Consider the following 19922-nt stretch of genomic DNA (forward strand, 5'->3'; position numbering starts at 1 on the left):
AGTAGTGGATAGAGAGAGAAAGAGTGAGAATGTGTACGTACGGTCTGTTAGCTTTTTGCCCCACATAGTAGCAAAGTGGACGTGACAGACGCGGTCGGTCCGTAGACCGACCAGCTCGAAAGCTGGGCCGAAAAGAAGGAGTCGCTTATTGGTCTTGCTTTTATACTCGTTTCCGGAGTGTCTTTTGCGCATGTGCGGATTTCCTTTGAAAGAGGAAGTGACGTCGTCCGTGTGTGCGTTCGTGTGCGCGTGTGTGAGTACATGTGTGTACGTTAGCGTGAGTGTATATACACGTGAATGTGAGTGTATGTACGCGAACGTAAATATATGTACGTGTGTGGCGTGGGTGCGTATGTTTGTGTGCGCGTATGTATGCGACAAGTAATATAGCTTGAAATGTGAACGCGTGTTTTTGTGTGAGACTTGAAAAGGCTCGCGCCCCCTTTAAAATAGCAGGCGATTAATTAACGCCACAGTCGTCTGCTATTATGGATGTATGGCCTAGTTTTTTATAAAAAGGATTAGGGGTAGGAAGGACGCCATAGAGGTCACAACAAAGAATACATGAAATGGACAACGTTGGAAGTATGTAGATTCTGACTCCATATAATTAAAGACAGACAAATATTGAAGGTTGAGAACCGATTTTATTTACTGTTTGTATTAGAAGAGGCAAAGTGTTCGTAGGATGGAATGTGATTTAACAAGCAATGAATGTTCGTAAAACGTTTGTAGGTATGTATGAATTGACAAGGAATGAATGTTCGTAAACTGTTTGTAGGTATGTATAAATTAACAAGGAATGAATGTTCATAAAATGTAACTTATCTTTTGGACGATGGAGATGGTTAGGGTAGGCCGGTCATCCTGCTGTCAGTGATGCGTGTCCTGGCTTGTAACTGGAAAGCGAGTGACTTTTTTATCAGCAGCTAGCAGCCCGGCGTCTTTGTCTTCTTTTTCCTCCTCTCTTCTTTGGTTTGTGTGAATTAGGCAGTGTTTAGAATTGAAGGCGTTTGGCCCATAACATGAGAGCGTATTTAGTTCACTGGTGCCTTATTTCTTTTTCTTCTTCATTATGTCTCTTCAGGTTTGGTGACAGAATCCGTCCATACGTTCACTGATGCAGCGGGGCGAGTTCTCTTCTCTTCATCACTTTAGGTCGGGTGGGAGAATCTGTCCGTGCGTTCACTGACGCAGCCGGGCGAATCTCTTCTTCCCTCCTTTTATAGTGGCAAACTGGCTCCCAGTGATTGTGATATTTAAGGTGTTTATTTTAGGCGCGGAGCTCTGCCATTAGTCGATAACTATTTTGTGGTTATCTTATTTTTTTCTTCCCAAGCGGAAGCGATGCGTGGAGCCATGTGCAAAAGACGATTTTTCATTTTGTCTCTCGTGATGGATGCGTTAACATCAGGTTCGCTGCTAATTCTCATCATGTTCCCACAGATGAAAAATAACAAAATAATTAAAAAATGTAACCTTATGTTTACCCGGCCCCAAAATTCATTCTTGTAATGACTTTTCTCAGCACTCATACAGTTTAATCAAGGCATTAAAAAATGAAAATATCGAAAAAAAAAAAAAGGTTATATTTTACGTATCCGTTTTGGACTGAAGATATCTGAAAAAAAATAATTTAATTGGATTTGGTAGTTTTTTACTTTTTTTTTATAGCGGAAAAACATGTTTTTATGACAGCGCATTGAAGACAGAAATCTTTGAATTTTGAACACGCCACGGGGAGATAACTCAGTTTAAAGCGCCGACACTCCCTCCCCATCTTTAATGCTAGCTTTTATTCCTAAAAATCGAACCTTTTCTTCGGTATCATAACAAATTGTATAAAAAAAAAAACAAAGAATTACTTGATCAAATTTTTTTGCGGAGAACTTCATTCCATAACTGATACGTACAATTTAAACTTTTTTTTCGGTATTTTCATTTTTTAATGTGTTGATTAAACTGTACAAGTATCCTTTTCCCTGCTAATTGCGGCATGAGGCTCGTTCTGAGTTGTTCTAGGTGGTCTCCAGTGGTCGTCCACTCTCCCAGGCTTTGCATTCTTTGAGAAGGAGTTGTTTTTTTGGTAAATATCCAGATACGCTACAACAAAACACCGACCACTCTAATTTGTTTTTGTATAGGTAATTGAGGTCGTTGACAACGAATCTGATAGTCAAACTTGGGACAAATTTACCGTTTGCATGGTATTAACCCCTGAACCCACGAACTAGTTTCCACCATTTTGCAGCTTCCGTTTACGCTACGCGCGTGCGCTGCAGCATAAACGACGGCTTGCTTCACCTAGCAAACTGCCTTCTCACATGGCGTATCAATCAAAAACTTACGGACTGACACTTTTTTAATGACTTACAATTAAAGAAAAGTACAACAAATTGGGAGACGTTTTTTTTTGTCTCGCGTAGTTTTTAATGCAGTTTACAAAAACATAAGCACAAACATTTTTATGTTTTTCGTTCTTTTTTTGCGGGAAGGGGATTCAATTATAAAACTTATGTGGCTTAATAGGTGCTTTCTTCTGTAGTTTAGTTAAACGTTTTTTTCGTAAATAACGCACCGACATTTACCAATTAGAACACCCATTTAACATTTTTCGAAGATTTTACTGTTTACATTGGGGGCGCCCCAATGTAAACAGTGCAGTGCGTTACTTTTAGAAAAGTTGAAAATTCTATGTTCCAGGAAAAAAAAACAAAAAAAAAACAATTAAATTACCCCCCCCCCTCTCCCAAACTTGGAGTGCTTCCCTTTTCTTGTTTTATTTCTTTTTCAGCTAATTTTAAATTTTCCACCCAAAAAGTGCTATAATGTATTTTTGAAAATTAGAAAATTCTATGTTCTGGAAAAAAAAAAAAAAATTAAATTACCCCCCCCCCTTACAACTTGGTGTGCTTTTCTTTTTCATCTAATTTCAAATTTTCCGCGCGTGTGTAGCGTAGTTTGCTTGTTGAAGCCGTCGTTTATGCTGCAGCGCGCGTGCGTAGCGTAAACGGAAGCTGCAAAATGGTGGAAAGTAGTTCGTGGGTTCAGGTAATACCATGCAAACGGTAAATTTGCCCCAAGTTTGACTATCAGATTCGTTGTCAGCGACCTCAATTACCTTTAATAAAAACAAATTAGAGTGGTCGGTGTTCTCTTGTAGCGTATCTGGATATTTACCGTTTTTTTTTTTTATTTTATTGCTAATCGCCTGAGGCGCTTCCACCGGAGAATGTAGACCGAGCTACCCAGGTTCCAGGCCTCTTTTGTAAGATTGTTGTGTCAATAGTGGGAGAGACATAAATACTCATGTCTGTAGCCCAGCCACGTGATTCGGAAGTAGCGATCCCAGAATGCAGTGCGTATAGAAAATGGCGATTTCCATAACACGTGCGTTGTCGTAAACAGCGAAGTAGCTGGATTTTTATGTTTATATTTTTTACTTTTTGAAACCGGACAACAAATATTTTTACTTCATAATTTAAGTATCATTATGGGAAAGACAAAACCCCGGCGAAAATATGGCAGGGAACGTGTTGAGCCGACAGTCCTCTTATCGGCCACTGCCGCTGCCGCTATGGACGAAGGAGATGACAGCGAATCTCTTTTACCTAATGGAACGTCTGTTGTTAGCTTAATCGAGCAAGTAAGTACAAGAAAGAAAATATTCGTGTATTCAATTGCATAATTTCTAGTTTAGTGCCTCATTGAATAGTTTTGGAGCATAAATAACGAAATACGGACCGTGTTGTTTTTAGATAGGATTTTCAACTTCAAATTCGATTTTTATGGTATACATGTCGCTTGTTAAATTGCGATTTGTATTACTGTACACAAAGATTCGAAAAAGTTGTCAAAAACCAAATATATAACAAATAAATGTTATCAAAGCCAAGAGAAGTTACTTTTCTACCTAACTGGATATGTTTTTAGTGTTTTTATTTAATGTAACATGTTTATTCAGCTCAAAAAACAGTGTTTACCGATGTATTGGAAAATTTAAAATGGCGCCCAACTCTCACTTTGACACGGTAAGTTTGAGGAAAATGAGTTAAAAATAAAAAATATGCAAAATACTGTTAAAAACCCACCGAATATATGCCAGCCTATGTCACGGTAACCTATATTAAGCGAGTTTCTAACTGTATTTTGTCTAGTTTTTTATTTATAACTCCTTTTCCCAAATTTACCGCGTCAGAGTTGGGCGGCATTTTGAATTTCCACATACATCGGTAAACACTGTTTTTCGAGCTGAATAAACATGTTACATTAAATAAAAACACTAAAAACATACCCAGTTAGGTAGAAAAGTAATTTATCTTGGCTTTGATAACATTTATTGGTGAATGTTACCTTACGCTACAACAGAACACTGATCACTCTAATTTGGTTTTCTAGAGGTATTCAAGGTCGCTGACAACGAATTTGATAATCAAACCCGCCGCAAATTTACCATTTGCATGGTATGAACCCCTAGACTTTGGGGTTATTTTGTGCCATTTCACTTATTCGGTATTGTTTTCCTTACATGATAGGTTCCTGTGCGAACGGGCCTAATGAAGTGTTTCACATCGCGTAGGAATCTTTAAAATAAAGTTAAAAATAAAAAAAAATTTTTTAAAAAAGTGGTTCATTTTTTTCGGCTTACGTAGTTTTTAATGCTATTTTAATTGATCAAAAAAAAAATTTTTTTTTCACGAGTGGTTTGCAAAAACATAAGCACCAAACAGAAAAAAGAACGAAAAACAAAAATGTGTTTGGTCCAAACACATGTTTGTTTTTCGTTCTTTTTTTTTTGGGGGGGGGTATTCCATTAACAGGTGCTTCTGCAGTTTAATTAACCGTTTTTCCGTAAGTAACACGCCGACATTTACCATTTCGCAAAAATTCTGTTTGCATTGGGGAGGGGGTGCGCGCTCCAGCATCACCACCGCCCGCCCCTCCCATGCAAACAGAATTCTTGTGAAATAGTAAAACGGTTAATTAAACTTCAGAAGCACTTGTTAAACTGCACAAGTCCTATAATTGAAATTGAATACCCCCCCCCAAGAAAATGAACGAAAAACATAAAAAATATGTTTGGTTATGTTTTTGTAAACCGCTTGTGAAAACTTTTAGATCAATTAAAAAACACTAAAAACTACGTAAGACAAAATAATAAACGACTTAAAAAAAACAAAACTTTCTTTGAAATGATCGCTTAAAGATTCTGACATGCCAAGATTCATATGCGATGTATGTGATGAGACCTCCCACTACTCCCGTTCGCAAAGAAAAACACTACCGAAGGCGGTGAAATGGCACAAAATAGTCTCAAGGTGTAGGGGTTCATACCATGCAAACGGTAAATTTGCGGCGGATTTGATTATCAGATTCGTTGTCAGCGACCTCAAATACCTCTAAAAAATCAAATGAGAGCGGCCGGTGTTCTGTTGTGGCGTAAGGTAACCTTTACCCATTTTTCTATTCTGTACTTTCGCCTAACAATTTGATAAACAAAAGATACAAAAAACTCTAAAGTTTTTTAAAAATACGGTGCTTATTCAGATGGACACTTATGGTAGCATTTAAAATTCAAGAAAAATGCAAAAATGTCTATGTACGTACCATTCACGAGACGAAGATGAAAAATTCCAAAAATCACATAATTTGATCAAGTAGTTTTTTATTCATGAAAATCAAATTTTACTCTGCAATTTTTGTCTTTTTATTTTCCACCTCAACAATCACCTTTTAAAATAACAGTTACAGATTTTTGGGTATGCTGAAAACGAATATCGAATTTAAATTTGCCACAAACAAGTAGTTTTCTGGGTGTTAAGCAATGTAATTCCTTAAGTTATAAGTAGTGGCCATTTTCGTACGCACAAGAAAAAAATGTCTAAAAGTAAAAAAAAAAAAAAAAAAATTGTGGAGATTGTGCAGTAAAGCCAGCAAACAAATGTCAAATTTAATTCCGACCATAGTTGGGCTGGATGGGGCCGGTATAAAGGTTGCGAAATGATCGTTATTTCGCGACCCCCCCCCAACTATGGAGTCAGTTAACACCTTGTTAAAGAAGCACGGCGCATTGACTCTTTAGTGTGATGTTCGATTAGCTCCGAAAGGAACCAACGATTTCCGCATCCCGCAGAGACCCCCGTCTACAGCATACCTCATACTATGGCCAGACTTGGAAAGGTACATGTACGTCGGCAAGCAACTGGTAACAGATAAAGTGCTTACAGAGGTATTGCTAGCAACTTACCTCGTCATGTAACACAAATAGACGCAATATAAGAAAACTACTGGGCAGACAGGGAACACCGCAGAACTATGGCCACCGAGAGTAAGAAGGCCTGTTAACTGAAAAATGTCTGCAGGCAATGTAGGTAAGATTTGTCATACTGTCAGTACTATATGAGGGCCATTTGAAAAAGAGCAATAAAACATTTTTAAAAAGAAAAAGGAACACAGTTCGACTAATACTGAAACTGAACTTTATTCAATATAAAATATAAATATTATCTATGTAAAATTAAGTTATTTTTAAGCAATATACAATTTAATAGTGATAAAACTGAATTATGAATTTAGGGAACAAACAGAAACATTAAACAAATATTTTTTGGCCTTCGGAACAAGATCAATGTATGTTTTGATGCTACACTTTACCTTTTCTGTCCTCAGTCAGTGGAGGAGAACTCTTTCATGACTTGGATTATTTTTGTTCCTATCCAGAGTGCCTCTTATTGGGAAGCTGGATTTTGCCCACAAGATTATATGTTGAAATATTTAAATAGCTATTACTCTAAATGCAGAAATTATATTTAAAGTTTTGGTTTTCTGTTCTTCTATGCCCATTCCCCCCCATGTTTTTCATCAAAATGTGTAGCGTATTAGTTGTCTCACAGGCCATCATCAGTGATTGCTCACTGGCAGTAACTTGTGGTGTTCCCTGGAGATTAAGTGACAACAAGTCTCTCCAGATTTTCAGTGTTCTCCACATCTTGACCACTTGTGCAGATGATTGCATCTTATCGCAACAGCCGTTGTCACCGATTTCTCGTTGGCATCAGCCATTGGTGTTTCCTGAGGTTTGGGTGACAAAATGCCTCCCCAAGGTACCAGATTGAACTGCACACTTCCAGTGGAGATTTAGTTAGTACTCTCCCACCTTGGTCTTTCCATCCTCCCTGACCCTTCACAACTAGTTGGTGTGGCACCAGTCGATGTCATCTACACCAGTTTTTTATTATATATATATATATATATATATATATATAATATTATTATATGATAATAATAAGGATGCTTGTGCAGTATATGCACATGTATTTTAAATATTTCCAAGTTAAATTAAATTTAAGGTTTGTATTACTGTACCCATAGATTTGAAAAAATGGTCAAAAATCAAATATATACCAAATAAATGTTATCAAAGTCAAGATAAGTTACTCTTCTACCTAACTGGAAATGTTTTTGTGGTTTTACTCACTTTAAAACATGTAACCACTTTGAAAATCATACAATGTTTATCGATATAATTTATTTGTTATATATTTGTTTTTTGACAACTTTTTCGAATCTGTGTATAATAAAACAAACCCGTCATGTAAATTATTTACAGTTAAAATGTTATAAAAAAACAAAAGCTTGAAGTTTTAAATATATTTCAAAGAAATAAATTATGCCCGGTGCTAAAATATTGAAAATTCACCAATTGTAAAAAAAAAAAACTGCCGTGAAAAATGCTAACTTTAAAATATTTGGAAATACTCTGTGAAAAGTTTTATTATTAAAAGAACGGACTGAAAAATATTTTCATATAAAAATTGTTTTGCAGTAAAAAAAATAAAATAAGATAAAATATTCAACTTTCTCTGATAGAAATTAAAGGTTCAAAAACTAGTTCACTTACTATATTTTAATTAAAATTATCTCAATGTGCAATTATAATAACTATTATCCAAATTAAAAATTGTTCTTTCTCTTTAGAACATACATGGACAATCGGTAACACATATTGGTAACCATGGATACTCGGTAGCCATATTTTTTATGCCTGTTAGCATGACCACGTGGTTGAATACCGGAAACTGTCTATACCTAAAAGTTAATCAGGAAGTGACATTATGCTGTCATGTGCATCGGCCTTTACTCTCGGTAGCCACGGCAGAACACGCACGACGTCGGTACTCCTCAGAATTCTGTCGAATGAAGTTGCGTGCATATGCACCAATGACTCACAAGGCATGTTCAATCTATCCGAGGGCCAGCTTCTCCCACCACTCCTCCCAGCAACAACGTAAAATGACAAAGACGCCTTGGGGTAGAACCATGGCTACCGAGATATAGAACCGACCTTCTCGGATCTCCACTCCCTTCTTGGCATTGGTCCTTCCCTTATTTTTTTCCACAAATAAAAGTAAAAAAGAAAATCAAGTATAAGTAAATGTTACCATAACTCTTCTATCTACCTGGTTTATTTTTATTTTATTTTTTTTAAGTAGTTTTAAATGATCTTTATTTCATCTCAAATATTGCTAGCCAACAATATGGTGGCTGCCTTGGTTCAGATGAAGAATCTACATCACAATCTTGTTGAGTAACAGCTTGTAAAAACAAAACCCTGAATATTTGAGATGACATAAAAGCATTTAAAACTATTTAAAAACACAAATGAGGCTGATAGGTAGAAAAGTAACTTTTATTACCTATAGTAAAATTTATTTGTTGTATATTTGATTTTTTTTTTTTTTTTTTTTTTTTTAAATTTTTTTACCTTATTCGTTTGTTGGCTTAATTGCACAATCCTCAATTGTGATCCTGCAAGTGATCAACAAGGGCTAGGTCTCAGTCGGGGGTGGAGGTCACCTTAAGATCAGTCAATCAGGGTATTCTCATTCTGTCCTTTAGGCTTAGCTCTGCTATTGTTTGTAATGTTCATCATACTTAGCACTATAGTACTATTGAGTACTATTAAACTATTTTTGGAGTACTATTAACTTATTGAGTACTATTAAACTAGGTCTGCACCTTCATCTTCTTCACAGTGTACAATCACAGCAATACTACTTCTGTCTTGTTAGAAATTGCAGTGTCAGATGATACAGCACCTTCCCACTAATTATACTGTGATTGGTCAGTTTACTCCATCCAACATCCTGCTTCCCACCTCTCCCAGCCCCCCAAGAGAAGGGATTTCAGTGCTGGACATTTGCCACCATTTTTGAATATCATGAGGTGAAAACTTTGCATTTGACCAGTCGACTAAAATGTGAGTTAGGTGAACCACGCGTAAACATTCCTTTGGATTTAACAACCTTTCTGACTTGCCTTTGTCATGAAAGATGCTTGTAAGATCTCGACAATGTAGAAACATAAATTCTGAAGCACAAAATGTTGCTTATTTTTATGGTACTACTACCGTCTTTGTAGATCTTCAATTTTTTTAGTTAAAAAAAAGAAAAAATGTAAGACCCTTTTGACACTTTCTGAAAATAGATTACACACTGTTTCCAGTTTGTTTAGAATCAAAAACTACTAATCGATCTCTAAATGGGAGTGGAAGTTAAGTGAGAGGAAATGAAATTAGTGTAATTTTGGGAGTGGATTGTGTCCTTTAAGAAATAATTTGCAGAAACACCTTAGCTTCAAAATGAATGTCAGAGGTACGCATCTTGGAGGAATTTTATTCCCCAAAAAATTAAAACAAAAAAAGGTCACTCAAGTAGTTAATTGCGTGGGTTTAAATCCAAGAACTGCCTGCAATGCTATGTTCATTCAATTAATGCTTAATCATACTTGACTTCCTTTCGCTCACACTTATACCTACCTTTTGTTTAATTACATCAAATGTAATCTATTGAATCTAATTTTAAGCTGATATTTAAAGAATGAAATAGGAAAATACTCAACCTCATGATTTCCTTCAACATGCCATTCACATCACCATTCTAGCTACAGCTAGGATCAAACATCATTTGTTTCTCTCTATCGTATGGAAAGTCAATGTTGTCAATCACATACAGAACATCCATCGATAAATACTGGCATATTGCACTAGGTTTTTTGTCTCTTTTTCATGGAAATCTCTTGTTGTAAACTAAAAAAATAATACTATTTTGTGGTCAAAAACTAGCCAATGATGTGTTAAATCAGTAGATTCTGACCCAAGAAACAGCAATTCTTCCCCCTTTGTCAGACAGAAAGACGACTCATGGAATGTGAGGACCAAAGGAAAAAAATATGAGAAGCAAAAGTTACAAAGCTGCTAAAAATAAATTCAGGATCTACTTTTTACTCTCTGTTCAAGGAGGTGAACAAGACAAACTATCTCAGCCTTTAAGTTGACGCCTCCTTCAAACAATGTAAACGTTGCATTCAGGCTGCAAACAAAGCAAGAGTTTCCTTATTACTCATTCAATGTTCTTTCTGCAAACTCCCTCCTAATATAATTCTCCTACTTTGCGTTTCTTATATCACTGTCATATAATGTCCGGGCCTCTGCTCCAAATTTAATACTTGATATCCAGCATTTGGAAGGGGTTCAATGACTGGCGAATCAATTGATGCAGAGAGTATGGGATCTGTCCTATGACTACAATTTTTTTCGATGGTCATTATGGTATATATATATTATTCCTTAATTGGAATTCATTTTTTGAGATGAGCATTATATGTTAATTTTTATTTCGGACTATTAGTCTCATCTTTATTAGATGTTGTTTTTGGATCTTTTTTTTTTTTTTTTTTTTTTTTTATCCAAAAACAACAACTAATAAAGATGAGACTAATAGTCCGAAATAAAAATTAACGGTCATTATGATCTCCCTCAGAACCTACTATTCACCCTTGCACCAGAAAAACATTTGCACTAAAATTTTCACTGCTGATTTCAATTGAATTTGAGGAGATTAGACATTAAAATGGACTTCCAGAAGCTCTAGTATAAGTGATGAATTAGACTATGACAACAGAATATTATCATTTTTGTGACTCTCGAGTATATATCCGACACAGTTAATCAACTGAGAACCACATTACTTTATATAAAAGCATATAAGATATCAAAGGATACACACTTAAGAGTAAAAACAATGAAAAGAATATGCTGTTGTCCTAGCTCTAGTGATGACTATGCAACAATTCATGGTTAATTTGCTGTATTGCTTTCTGTGACTTGACCACCAGCGAAATGAAGAGGAAAAAAAAAGCCCCATGAAACCGGCAATCTTCTTTTGAAAAAGCTGTCTTACACTGAAAGTCTCAGAAAAAAATGATTTTATTCATTTTAATAAAATATTGTTTTTTTACATTTGGTTTTCTAAAAAAATGAACCTTACAAAATGTTTTCAAAGATGTGACCAAACTCCTTAATATTTGTTATATTCTTAAAATAACAAAGTATGTATTTGAAAAGTTTGTTTATTTAATAACACTTGACTGATCATAACATTTTTCTTTGTTCAAAGTCTAAATAATCATAAATAATTATCAACAAAATATCCCAACATAATGACGCCATCTTTACTTGAACAAATGAGATGAGTGGGGAGGGTGGTGTTTGCAAAGTTGGGATTTTAAATATTGTGACTAAAAAGATCTGACAAAACTAAACAGTTGTCAACCATTTTTCGTGTTTGTCTCTACTTTTCACATCTCCAAGTAACAAATGGGTGCCATTGTCTTAAAAACTACCTTGACATCCTACTTGAGTGGGGTGGTTAGTAGTGTTGGGACGAACCCTAAATATTTTCCGATTCCAGGAAAATATTGATTAACGATTTTGATACCAAGTACGATTCCAATGCCCGTGGAATTGTTGTTTGGAAATATACCACTATATAATCGAAAGTTTTTGTGTAGTGAAAGTTTGGTACAGCGAAAAAATGGAAATACAATTAAGGGAATTTCGAAAACAATTTTTTTTTTTTCATTGAAGATAAAAGTCAAAACAAATATTTTAACCATGAATTAAACATGCATCATGAAATTAGTAACAATCGATTTCAGGAGTTATTTTATATATTAAAAAATATAAAGAAAAAGTAAATCCTGATTAATTCAACAAAAATACAATAACATCAAATTGTAAGGAGAATAACATGTTTTATCTTTTGATATTCATTTTGTTTTTTCTCTTTATCTTCGATAACTCTTTAAAATTTAACTTTTTTTTTTTTTTTCAGTTTCAATTGCTAACTGATTTTTATTCCACTTTCTAGAATATTCTTATTTCTAAATGAAATTTAAAAATAACTAAATCTTTTGATTAAATTTTTAGCCTTTTATATTCAATCATCTCAAATTATTCCTCTTTATTTATTTGACTTTTTAAAAATATTTTTAACAATGTCATTTTTTAAATCTAAATAAATTGGTTTGGTAAATGTTACCTTATGCTACAACAGAACACTGATCACTCTAATTTGTTTTTTAAATGTATTTGAGGTCGCTGACAACGAATCTGATAATCAAGGTGTGTCAGAATTTTTTTGGAATTTTTGACACCCTTATCACAAAACTGCGAATAAAATATACAAGACTCGTAATTTCTCTTTTCTAAAGTGGTTTGTTTAATTTCTTTATGGAATATACTTTCAAAATAAACTAAAGTTTTTTTGAAAAATAATAGAAATACTATTTTTTTATTTTAAAAAAAAGTGTTTACAAAGTGCCTGCGCATGCTCATGTAGCCATTTTGTTCTATGAAATGAATTGAATTTTACGAGTTAGATTTTTAAATTGAAAAAAATTTATCAAAATTTTTCTATTGGTTCAATTTTTACAATATTTGCAGGTTTAATGTGAAATTTTATGCTCTTTCCAATAAATCGAATATAATATTCTAGACAAACGTTTTTTTGTTTATTTAAAAAAATTTTTTTTTTTTAATTCAACCCGTCCCTCCCATTTTGAAATGTCTATTAAAATGAAAATAATTAATTTTCTCACCTCAGATTTATATATCACAAATTGAAGATAAAAGATCAATAAATAAAATAATCTCATTTAAAACAACAAAAAAGTAGTTTTGTGCAAATTTACCTGTAAAGTCAAGTTTAAAACTTTTTTTTTTTTTTTTTTTTTTTTTTTACGGTGACTCATATTTTGTCACGCACAATGCATGACGGTTCATGCATATGTGTTTTTATGTTTTGTAAATAATTAATTATGGCCCTTTTAGCCATCCGTATTTGACAGCTGCAAGAAAGCAAGGAAACACCGCTTCTCTAACACCGGGTAATCGCTTAAAGAATGGCAGTCTTTTCGTATAATTGCTCAAAAAAATTCTTTTATTTATAAGTACATGGAATATAAAATATAAATATGGACAAATTTTTATAAACGAAGAATGGAAGCGCTCATTGATTAGTATTTTATATAGGTAAGTGATTTTTTGATTTTATATATATTTATTATATTTAGATTAAGTTAAAATTTGTTGAATTTCGCTAAAACATAAGCACCAAACACATTTTAATGTTTTCCATTCTTTTTCGGGGGTGATTTTTGCAAGTATTTTTTTTTTTTTTATTCTACGCAGTGGCAAAATAAAAAAAAATTGTCCTTTGACAATTTTTTTTTTCCACTGATAATATTCCAAAGCTTACCGTTGAGTGAAAAAATTTTTAACAAAGAAATTTGAATGTCTATACTTTCACTTCTAAACATAAAATTCGAATTACACTTTTAAAAAAAAAAAAATCCAGAAAAATCTTTGAATGTATTCGTCATAGAAAAAAAGGTCATATTCCAAAAATCATATGGGTTTGGCTAGTAACTTTTCTATTTGGCAGGTAAGCCAAAATATTTAGTTGTAAACTAAAGATAAATTTGTCTGTGAGCTGTGTTCATTCTTTCAATTAAAAAAAAACAAAAAAAAAACTTTTTAGTAATATATTTTGTACTATGAAAACTAATTTAGATCAAATTTATTTTTAACTAGCTAACCCATGTCCTAGTGTTGCCCAGGAAAGTAGATTAACTGTAGAAATTCTGTTAGAGGACAAGTTAGATCTAAACTGAAGTTTATTTGTGCCAAATATATGTGGATTGCTGGAAGGTGAATTTTATTAATAACTAGCAGCTGCGCCGCATCGGCACACAAAATTGAGTACACTCAACATTGTTTTACCATTAACGTTTACCTTGTGAACTCAGAGTATGGGAAATTCCCATATGCATGAAACAAAATCACTGAAAAAACGAAAATACCCTAACTAAGGGTAAGGATAATGAGTAAAAGTTGGATAAAATGATGGTTAAAATTATGAATTTGCCAGGATTCGAACCTGGAATCTTCTGATCTGTAGTCAGACGTGTTATCCATTACGCCACAAGTCCTGTCCGTATGCCAAAAGATGTTATGATAACTGTATACAGGTAGTGCCAAATTCCATTGACATGGGCAGGTAACTTTTTCGACACAAACAAAACAGCTCAAAAACCCTTATTTCGGACTTTTTGTGTGATTTGGCATTCTTAATTACAAACTATATACAGATAGGTATAATCTAGGGATTCACACCTTTCAGGAAAAAAAAGAATTTTTCAATTCGGTGCAGCCGTTTGAAAGTTTTTAGTGGTATACATACACACACGTACACAAATAAACATTTATTGATAGCATAGATTCTATTAGTGGCATTTTTAGGAATTCCTCTGAGAAAAAATTAAAAAAATAGTATGTTGATTGGATATCGCGTGAGCAACAGTTTTTATTTTACTTTTTAGCTGATTGGAATTGTGCAGCAAAAAATAAAAATTCCCCATAAATAATTTGAATAATCATAAAACTCATCCAGGTAAAATTTAATTTTTGTTTTTGCATTTTTCTTTTCAGTTACAGAGTCCCGAATGTGAGTGTCGTTTGGTTGCTTGTACAACGGTTGCCACATTAGTTTCAGATCCCAACATCATCCCTTCTCTGATGCAACATGATGTAGTCAGGATTTTGGGACCCTTGATTGTTGACCCAAATGTCTACATCCAAAACAGTGCAGTTGGAGCACTGAGGTGAGTAAACCACTATGCGAGGGCGTGTGATGTAAGAAAAACTATCTCTCCCACTATTTTAAAAAAAAATGTTTTTACTAATGACATTTTGCCTCCTTGAGGGCTTTCTTAGATAAGAAAAACTTGGGTGCTTGTCTAGAAATTTTCCTTATGTAAAGCAAAAATTAAAGAAAAATTTGTATAATCTACCCATGATGGAAAGATCACACAAAAAAATCATGTAAATTGATCCAGTAATTTTATTTTTAAGTAAGATATCAAATTTTGTCACCAAACTACGAGCGACCATCTTAAACAGTTTGAAAGAACAAGGGAGACAACTCTGAACCTCAAATATTTTTTTGTTTTTAATTTTTGATATCTTTTAATATATATGAAAGCTTTGTTCTTTATGCTGATCTTCACAATTTTTTATACTTTTGGATCATTATTATTTTTACGTATATCAGACTTTCTCATTCCTCTTTTCTTATTGGTTTCTCTTTAAATATTTTCATTTTCAATTAAAATAACTTTAACTTTTAGGAAATGTAATTTTAATTAAATGCTTAAATCACTGGTGGCCATGTACTTTGGTTTCAGTATCAACTCATGTTATTACTTGGAGCAAAATCATTTGGTGAGTTAAGTAGCTTAAACTGTTACCTCTGTACATTCCTGTTTTCAGACGAGTACCCATTTTACCGATGTAAACATTACTCATACAAAGCTCTTGGATACACAATGTTTGATGTTTTATCTGCTGGCACCAATATGTTTATTCATTGTGGGGAACCTACTCTTGAACAGCCTACATAAAACTGTCCATGGCTAAAATGTTTGGAACAAATAAGATTATTGTTAAACTATAAAATAACCATCCTTACTATTTGATAACTTTATTCAACATTCTATTTTGGCGATTGTATTTTGTTAGAAATTTTTTTTATTTCTAACGCGCCTCTCTTTTCTTGGTTCCTTGTTATCCGAACAACTTGGTTAATTTTGAGAAAGAATAACACAATAAAATTCTTGTATTTAAAATAACGTATATTTTAAGTAAAGGTTAAAGTTTCCAAAACAGTTGTTCTGGAGGAGTTTCTGTTTATTGCAGAAAAAGAGAGTAATTTCTGAGAAGTGCTCGCTGTTAATCTTTTTTTTCTTTTTTATTGTTGCAAGCAACTCCAAGTTATAGTGGGTAATTTGCATAAGTGGCTTTATGCAAATTACCTTACAAAGTTTGAGTACAAATAATTCTAACAATTTCTTTCACAATCTTCCAAAGCTCACTACTGAATGAAAAAAAAAATCTTTTCAACTTTGTTCGTTTTATATAAAAAAAAAAGTTAAAATTATTTAAACAATAACAATTTTTTTTTAACAAAAGCTGTTTAAAAAAATATCAGATTTTTATGTCACAAACCATAGCAAATATAATAATTAGGTCTAAAGAAAGAATCCATGTTGAAAATTCTCAAAGAGCAGGTGACAATCTGTCTGTTGGCTAGTATATTCCAGTCTATTCTGGAATTTGTTAAAATCTATATGGAATTGGGGAGGGGTATAACACCTGACAGAGGTTAGTATCTAAATTTGAATGAATATTGAATGCTATTTATTTCACAGTTAGAGGAAAATTAAATAAGAATATATAAATATTCGAAGAATGGTCATGCTAACTTGTTTGAATTGTTCTAATTAACCATAATTTTTAATTAACTAGACAATCACCCGTCTCTCTCCTAGCTATTTCTCTTGGCATAATTTGTTTCTCTGTACACAGCACAGACACATATGTACAAGGTGCTTCAAATAAGTTCCCAGACTTTTTCCTATGAGAACTTTTCTTGATAGTACACACATGAAACTCTAGTCTCCTTCAAAGTAATCTCCTCTGGCTGCAATGCACTAGTTGTACGGTTCCAACAACTTCTGGAAGGCTCCATGGAAGTCCTCTTGTGCGAGCATGTCAATGACCCTCATCACAGCCTCTTTCATCTCCTCAGTTGTCTTGTAATGACAGCTTCTAAGGTTATTCCCTAAGCTTAATGAATAACCAAAAGTCACAGGAAGTCAGGTTTGGACTATAGGGAGGGTGAGGAACTGCCTTGATGCCCATTTTGGTCAAATAGTCTGTTGTGGACTGGTGCATTATCGTGGTAGAAATGCCATTGACCTGATTTGAAGAGTGCTGACCTCGTCTGATAAAATCCCTTCCTGAACTCTCTTAAAACTTCAACATAATATTCCTTGTTGACCGCCTGTCCAGTGGGAACCCAGTATGTGTAGATGATGCCTGTGTTGGAAAAAGAAAGGGATCATCATAAGTTTCTGGGTGGATTTGCTCTTTCTTGTCTTCTTAGGTCTGGTAGAGCCAACATGCTTCCACTGAGAACTCTGTCTTTTGGTCTCTGGGTCATAGCACTAAATCCAGCTTTCATCGCAGGTCATCAGAGCATTAAAAACTGTGCAATCTAAATTGATCAGCTTGACCATCTCCCTGCTCTCATGATGTTTTTCTTTCTGGTCTTTGCGCATTCTTGGGACAAACTTTGCATAAATCTTTGGCATCTCACGAATAATTGGGCATACAGTTCCCACACTGGCATCACACTGTGCACTTATTGTCTCTATAGCCACAAGATAGTCCTTATCCATGAAATTCTTTCTTTGTCCTATCAATAAAAAAAAAAGTTTTGCTAGGTAAGTATGAGGATCGAACCTTTGAAGCAAAGTCGGAAATTAAAGTGTGGAAAAAAAAAAAGTGCGACGTTAACTATTGGGCCACCGCAAAATACTAACTGAAACACATTTGAATTTATTTAACTACTTAGAATTGGCAGGTGCACGTTTTAATGACTTAATGAGGTTAACTTTGACTGCGAGGTAGTATTTCATTTACTGTGGGAACGCTTTTTTTATTTTTATTTTCCCAAGATGTTGGAGCGGGGAAACCAGCTCCTCATAAAAAGGGGATTTTCCAAATTGAATAGCAATTGTCTGATATAAGGAAAATATTTCCACATTGATCAAATCTGATTGCTTTCGGACATTTCTGGTGATCGCGACCGGAAAAAAAAATACCGCCAGAATTAGTGGCGCTTTTATTATATGAGAAAGCCTAATCCACATGCGGTGAGCGAAAAATCTTTTATTTATCTTTTCAAAATCGAGCAAATTAAATAGACAGGCGACCTCTGTTAACTCGTAGATATTATGATTTATATGTGATATAAAAAGTTTTTAGAAGTTGTGAGCCGACCGACCGCTTCTCGGAAAGAGCCTTTCTTGAACATACACAAAAAGCGAACATACATATATACACACACACATTTTCGCTTTTATATATATATATATAGATAGAAACAGATACACTTGGAGGATTGTAAATGAAATAAGGTAAAATTGCATTTTTTTTATCCTACAAAAATTTCATCCCATCATTACTACATTTGATTTTAATTAACTTTTTTTATTTATTTCAGGAACCTTTCCGTTGATGGTGGGTATTCTGTCTGTGAGAAAATGGTACAGAGAGATGTGATGACCTCTCTTGTTACGCTATTTTCAAAGGTAAACAATTTTTACCGAAGACTTTTTTTGCATGCTGATTTAGTCTTCATATTTTTTTCCATATGACAACTCCAAAGAATGGGCCAAAAAAAAAAAATGCTTTATCCCATAAACGGATAGATTTCTGTAAAAGAAGTTCAGTCTGATGAGCTGAACATTTTTTTTGCTCAAATTCACAAATCTTTCTTCCTATCGAGTTTATGGTTCTAATAACATTTTAAAAAGTTGCGACATCTTCAAACTTTTTACTGTAGGAGTGGTGTATATATCGGGTTGACAAAAGTTTTCTTGCGGCTCAAACAAAAATTTATTGATCAAAATAAGCACCATCAGAATCAACACCAGTGGATTTATGCCAGTAATTCGCATTCTGGTGGCAATGAAGCCGTTGAAGGTGTTTCTGATATCAGTTAGGTTTTTGAAACATTTCTCACACAAAAAGTTGTCGATGCTTAAAAAAGTGGTAGTAGATAGATGAGGTCTAGAGAGTATGGCAAATTAGGCAATGTTTCATTGTCCAATTCATTCAACTTCTACACTGTCGATTTAGCAACATGCAGTCCGACATTGTCGTGAAGGAGAATTAGGATTTTTCTGTTGACTATTTCTGGGTGTTGAAGTTTCTAATGCATTTCATCTCTTTGTTGATGGTACTTTTCCATTATAATGGTTTTGCCTGCATTCAAAAAACTAATGGATGAGACCAGTCGCAGACCACCAAACAGTCAGCATGACCTTTTTAATGCAACTCTGGCTTCGGAAAGTATCCTCGAACTTCGTCGGTATCCAACCACTGAGCTATGTGTCGCCGGTTGTCGTAAAGAACCCACTTTTCATCACAAATCTCAACCCAGTCAAAAAACAGGCCATTCTTATTGCGAAAAAATAGGGAAGATGGCACTTCTTAACGACATTTCTTTTGGTTGTCATTCAATTTGTGAGACACCCACTTACCAATCTCTCAAGTGATTGGAAATCATTGTATACGTTACGTCTAATTCAGAAGCAACTTTTCGAACAGTTGTGCATGGATTAGCTTCAACTAAGGCTCTTAATTGATCGTGGTTAATATCCAATGACCGGCCACTATGCTCATCATCTTCAAGACTTGTTGCCACCATGAAATTTCTTAAACCACCATTGTGCTGTGCATTCAGTAGTGATAGTTCCTGGAACAAACACTTTGTTGATATCGCAAGCTGTTTCAGCAACTTTTTGGCCTAATAAATAAGAAAATTGTGTGAATTTGCTTTTCCATCTTGTATTCAACATTCTGAAAAGACCATTGTTTTAAAACGATTGTAATTTAAACAATTAGATAACGTGAAAAACACTCTTATAAATGATATATAAAGTAAAGGTATTAT

General features: G+C 34.0%; 1 protein-coding gene and 1 non-coding gene across 2 annotated transcripts in view; one reads left to right on the forward strand and one right to left on the reverse strand.

Moving 5' to 3' along the window:
* Positions 1 to 3320: 3320 nt before the first annotated feature.
* LOC145246693 (HEAT repeat-containing protein 3-like) overlaps positions 3321 to 19922 on the forward strand; it is a 68667-nt gene continuing 52065 nt past the window's right edge. The window contains exons 1-3 of the mRNA XM_080108416.1: positions 3321 to 3646; positions 14831 to 15003; positions 18468 to 18555. Coding sequence (XP_079964542.1) covers positions 3494 to 3646; positions 14831 to 15003; positions 18468 to 18555 — 414 coding nt within the window. The 5' untranslated portion in view covers positions 3321 to 3493. The remainder of the gene's footprint in view (positions 3647 to 14830; positions 15004 to 18467; positions 18556 to 19922) is intronic.
* Positions 14259 to 14331, reverse strand: Trnac-aca (transfer RNA cysteine (anticodon ACA)). Its single transcript has one exon. It is a non-coding gene; the product is annotated as a tRNA-Cys (tRNA).

Source organism: Euprymna scolopes, chromosome 24 (genome assembly GCF_053919585.1).
Source record: "Euprymna scolopes isolate OS-2025 chromosome 24, ASM5391958v1, whole genome shotgun sequence".
Classification (NCBI taxonomy): domain Eukaryota; kingdom Metazoa; phylum Mollusca; class Cephalopoda; order Sepiida; family Sepiolidae; genus Euprymna; species Euprymna scolopes.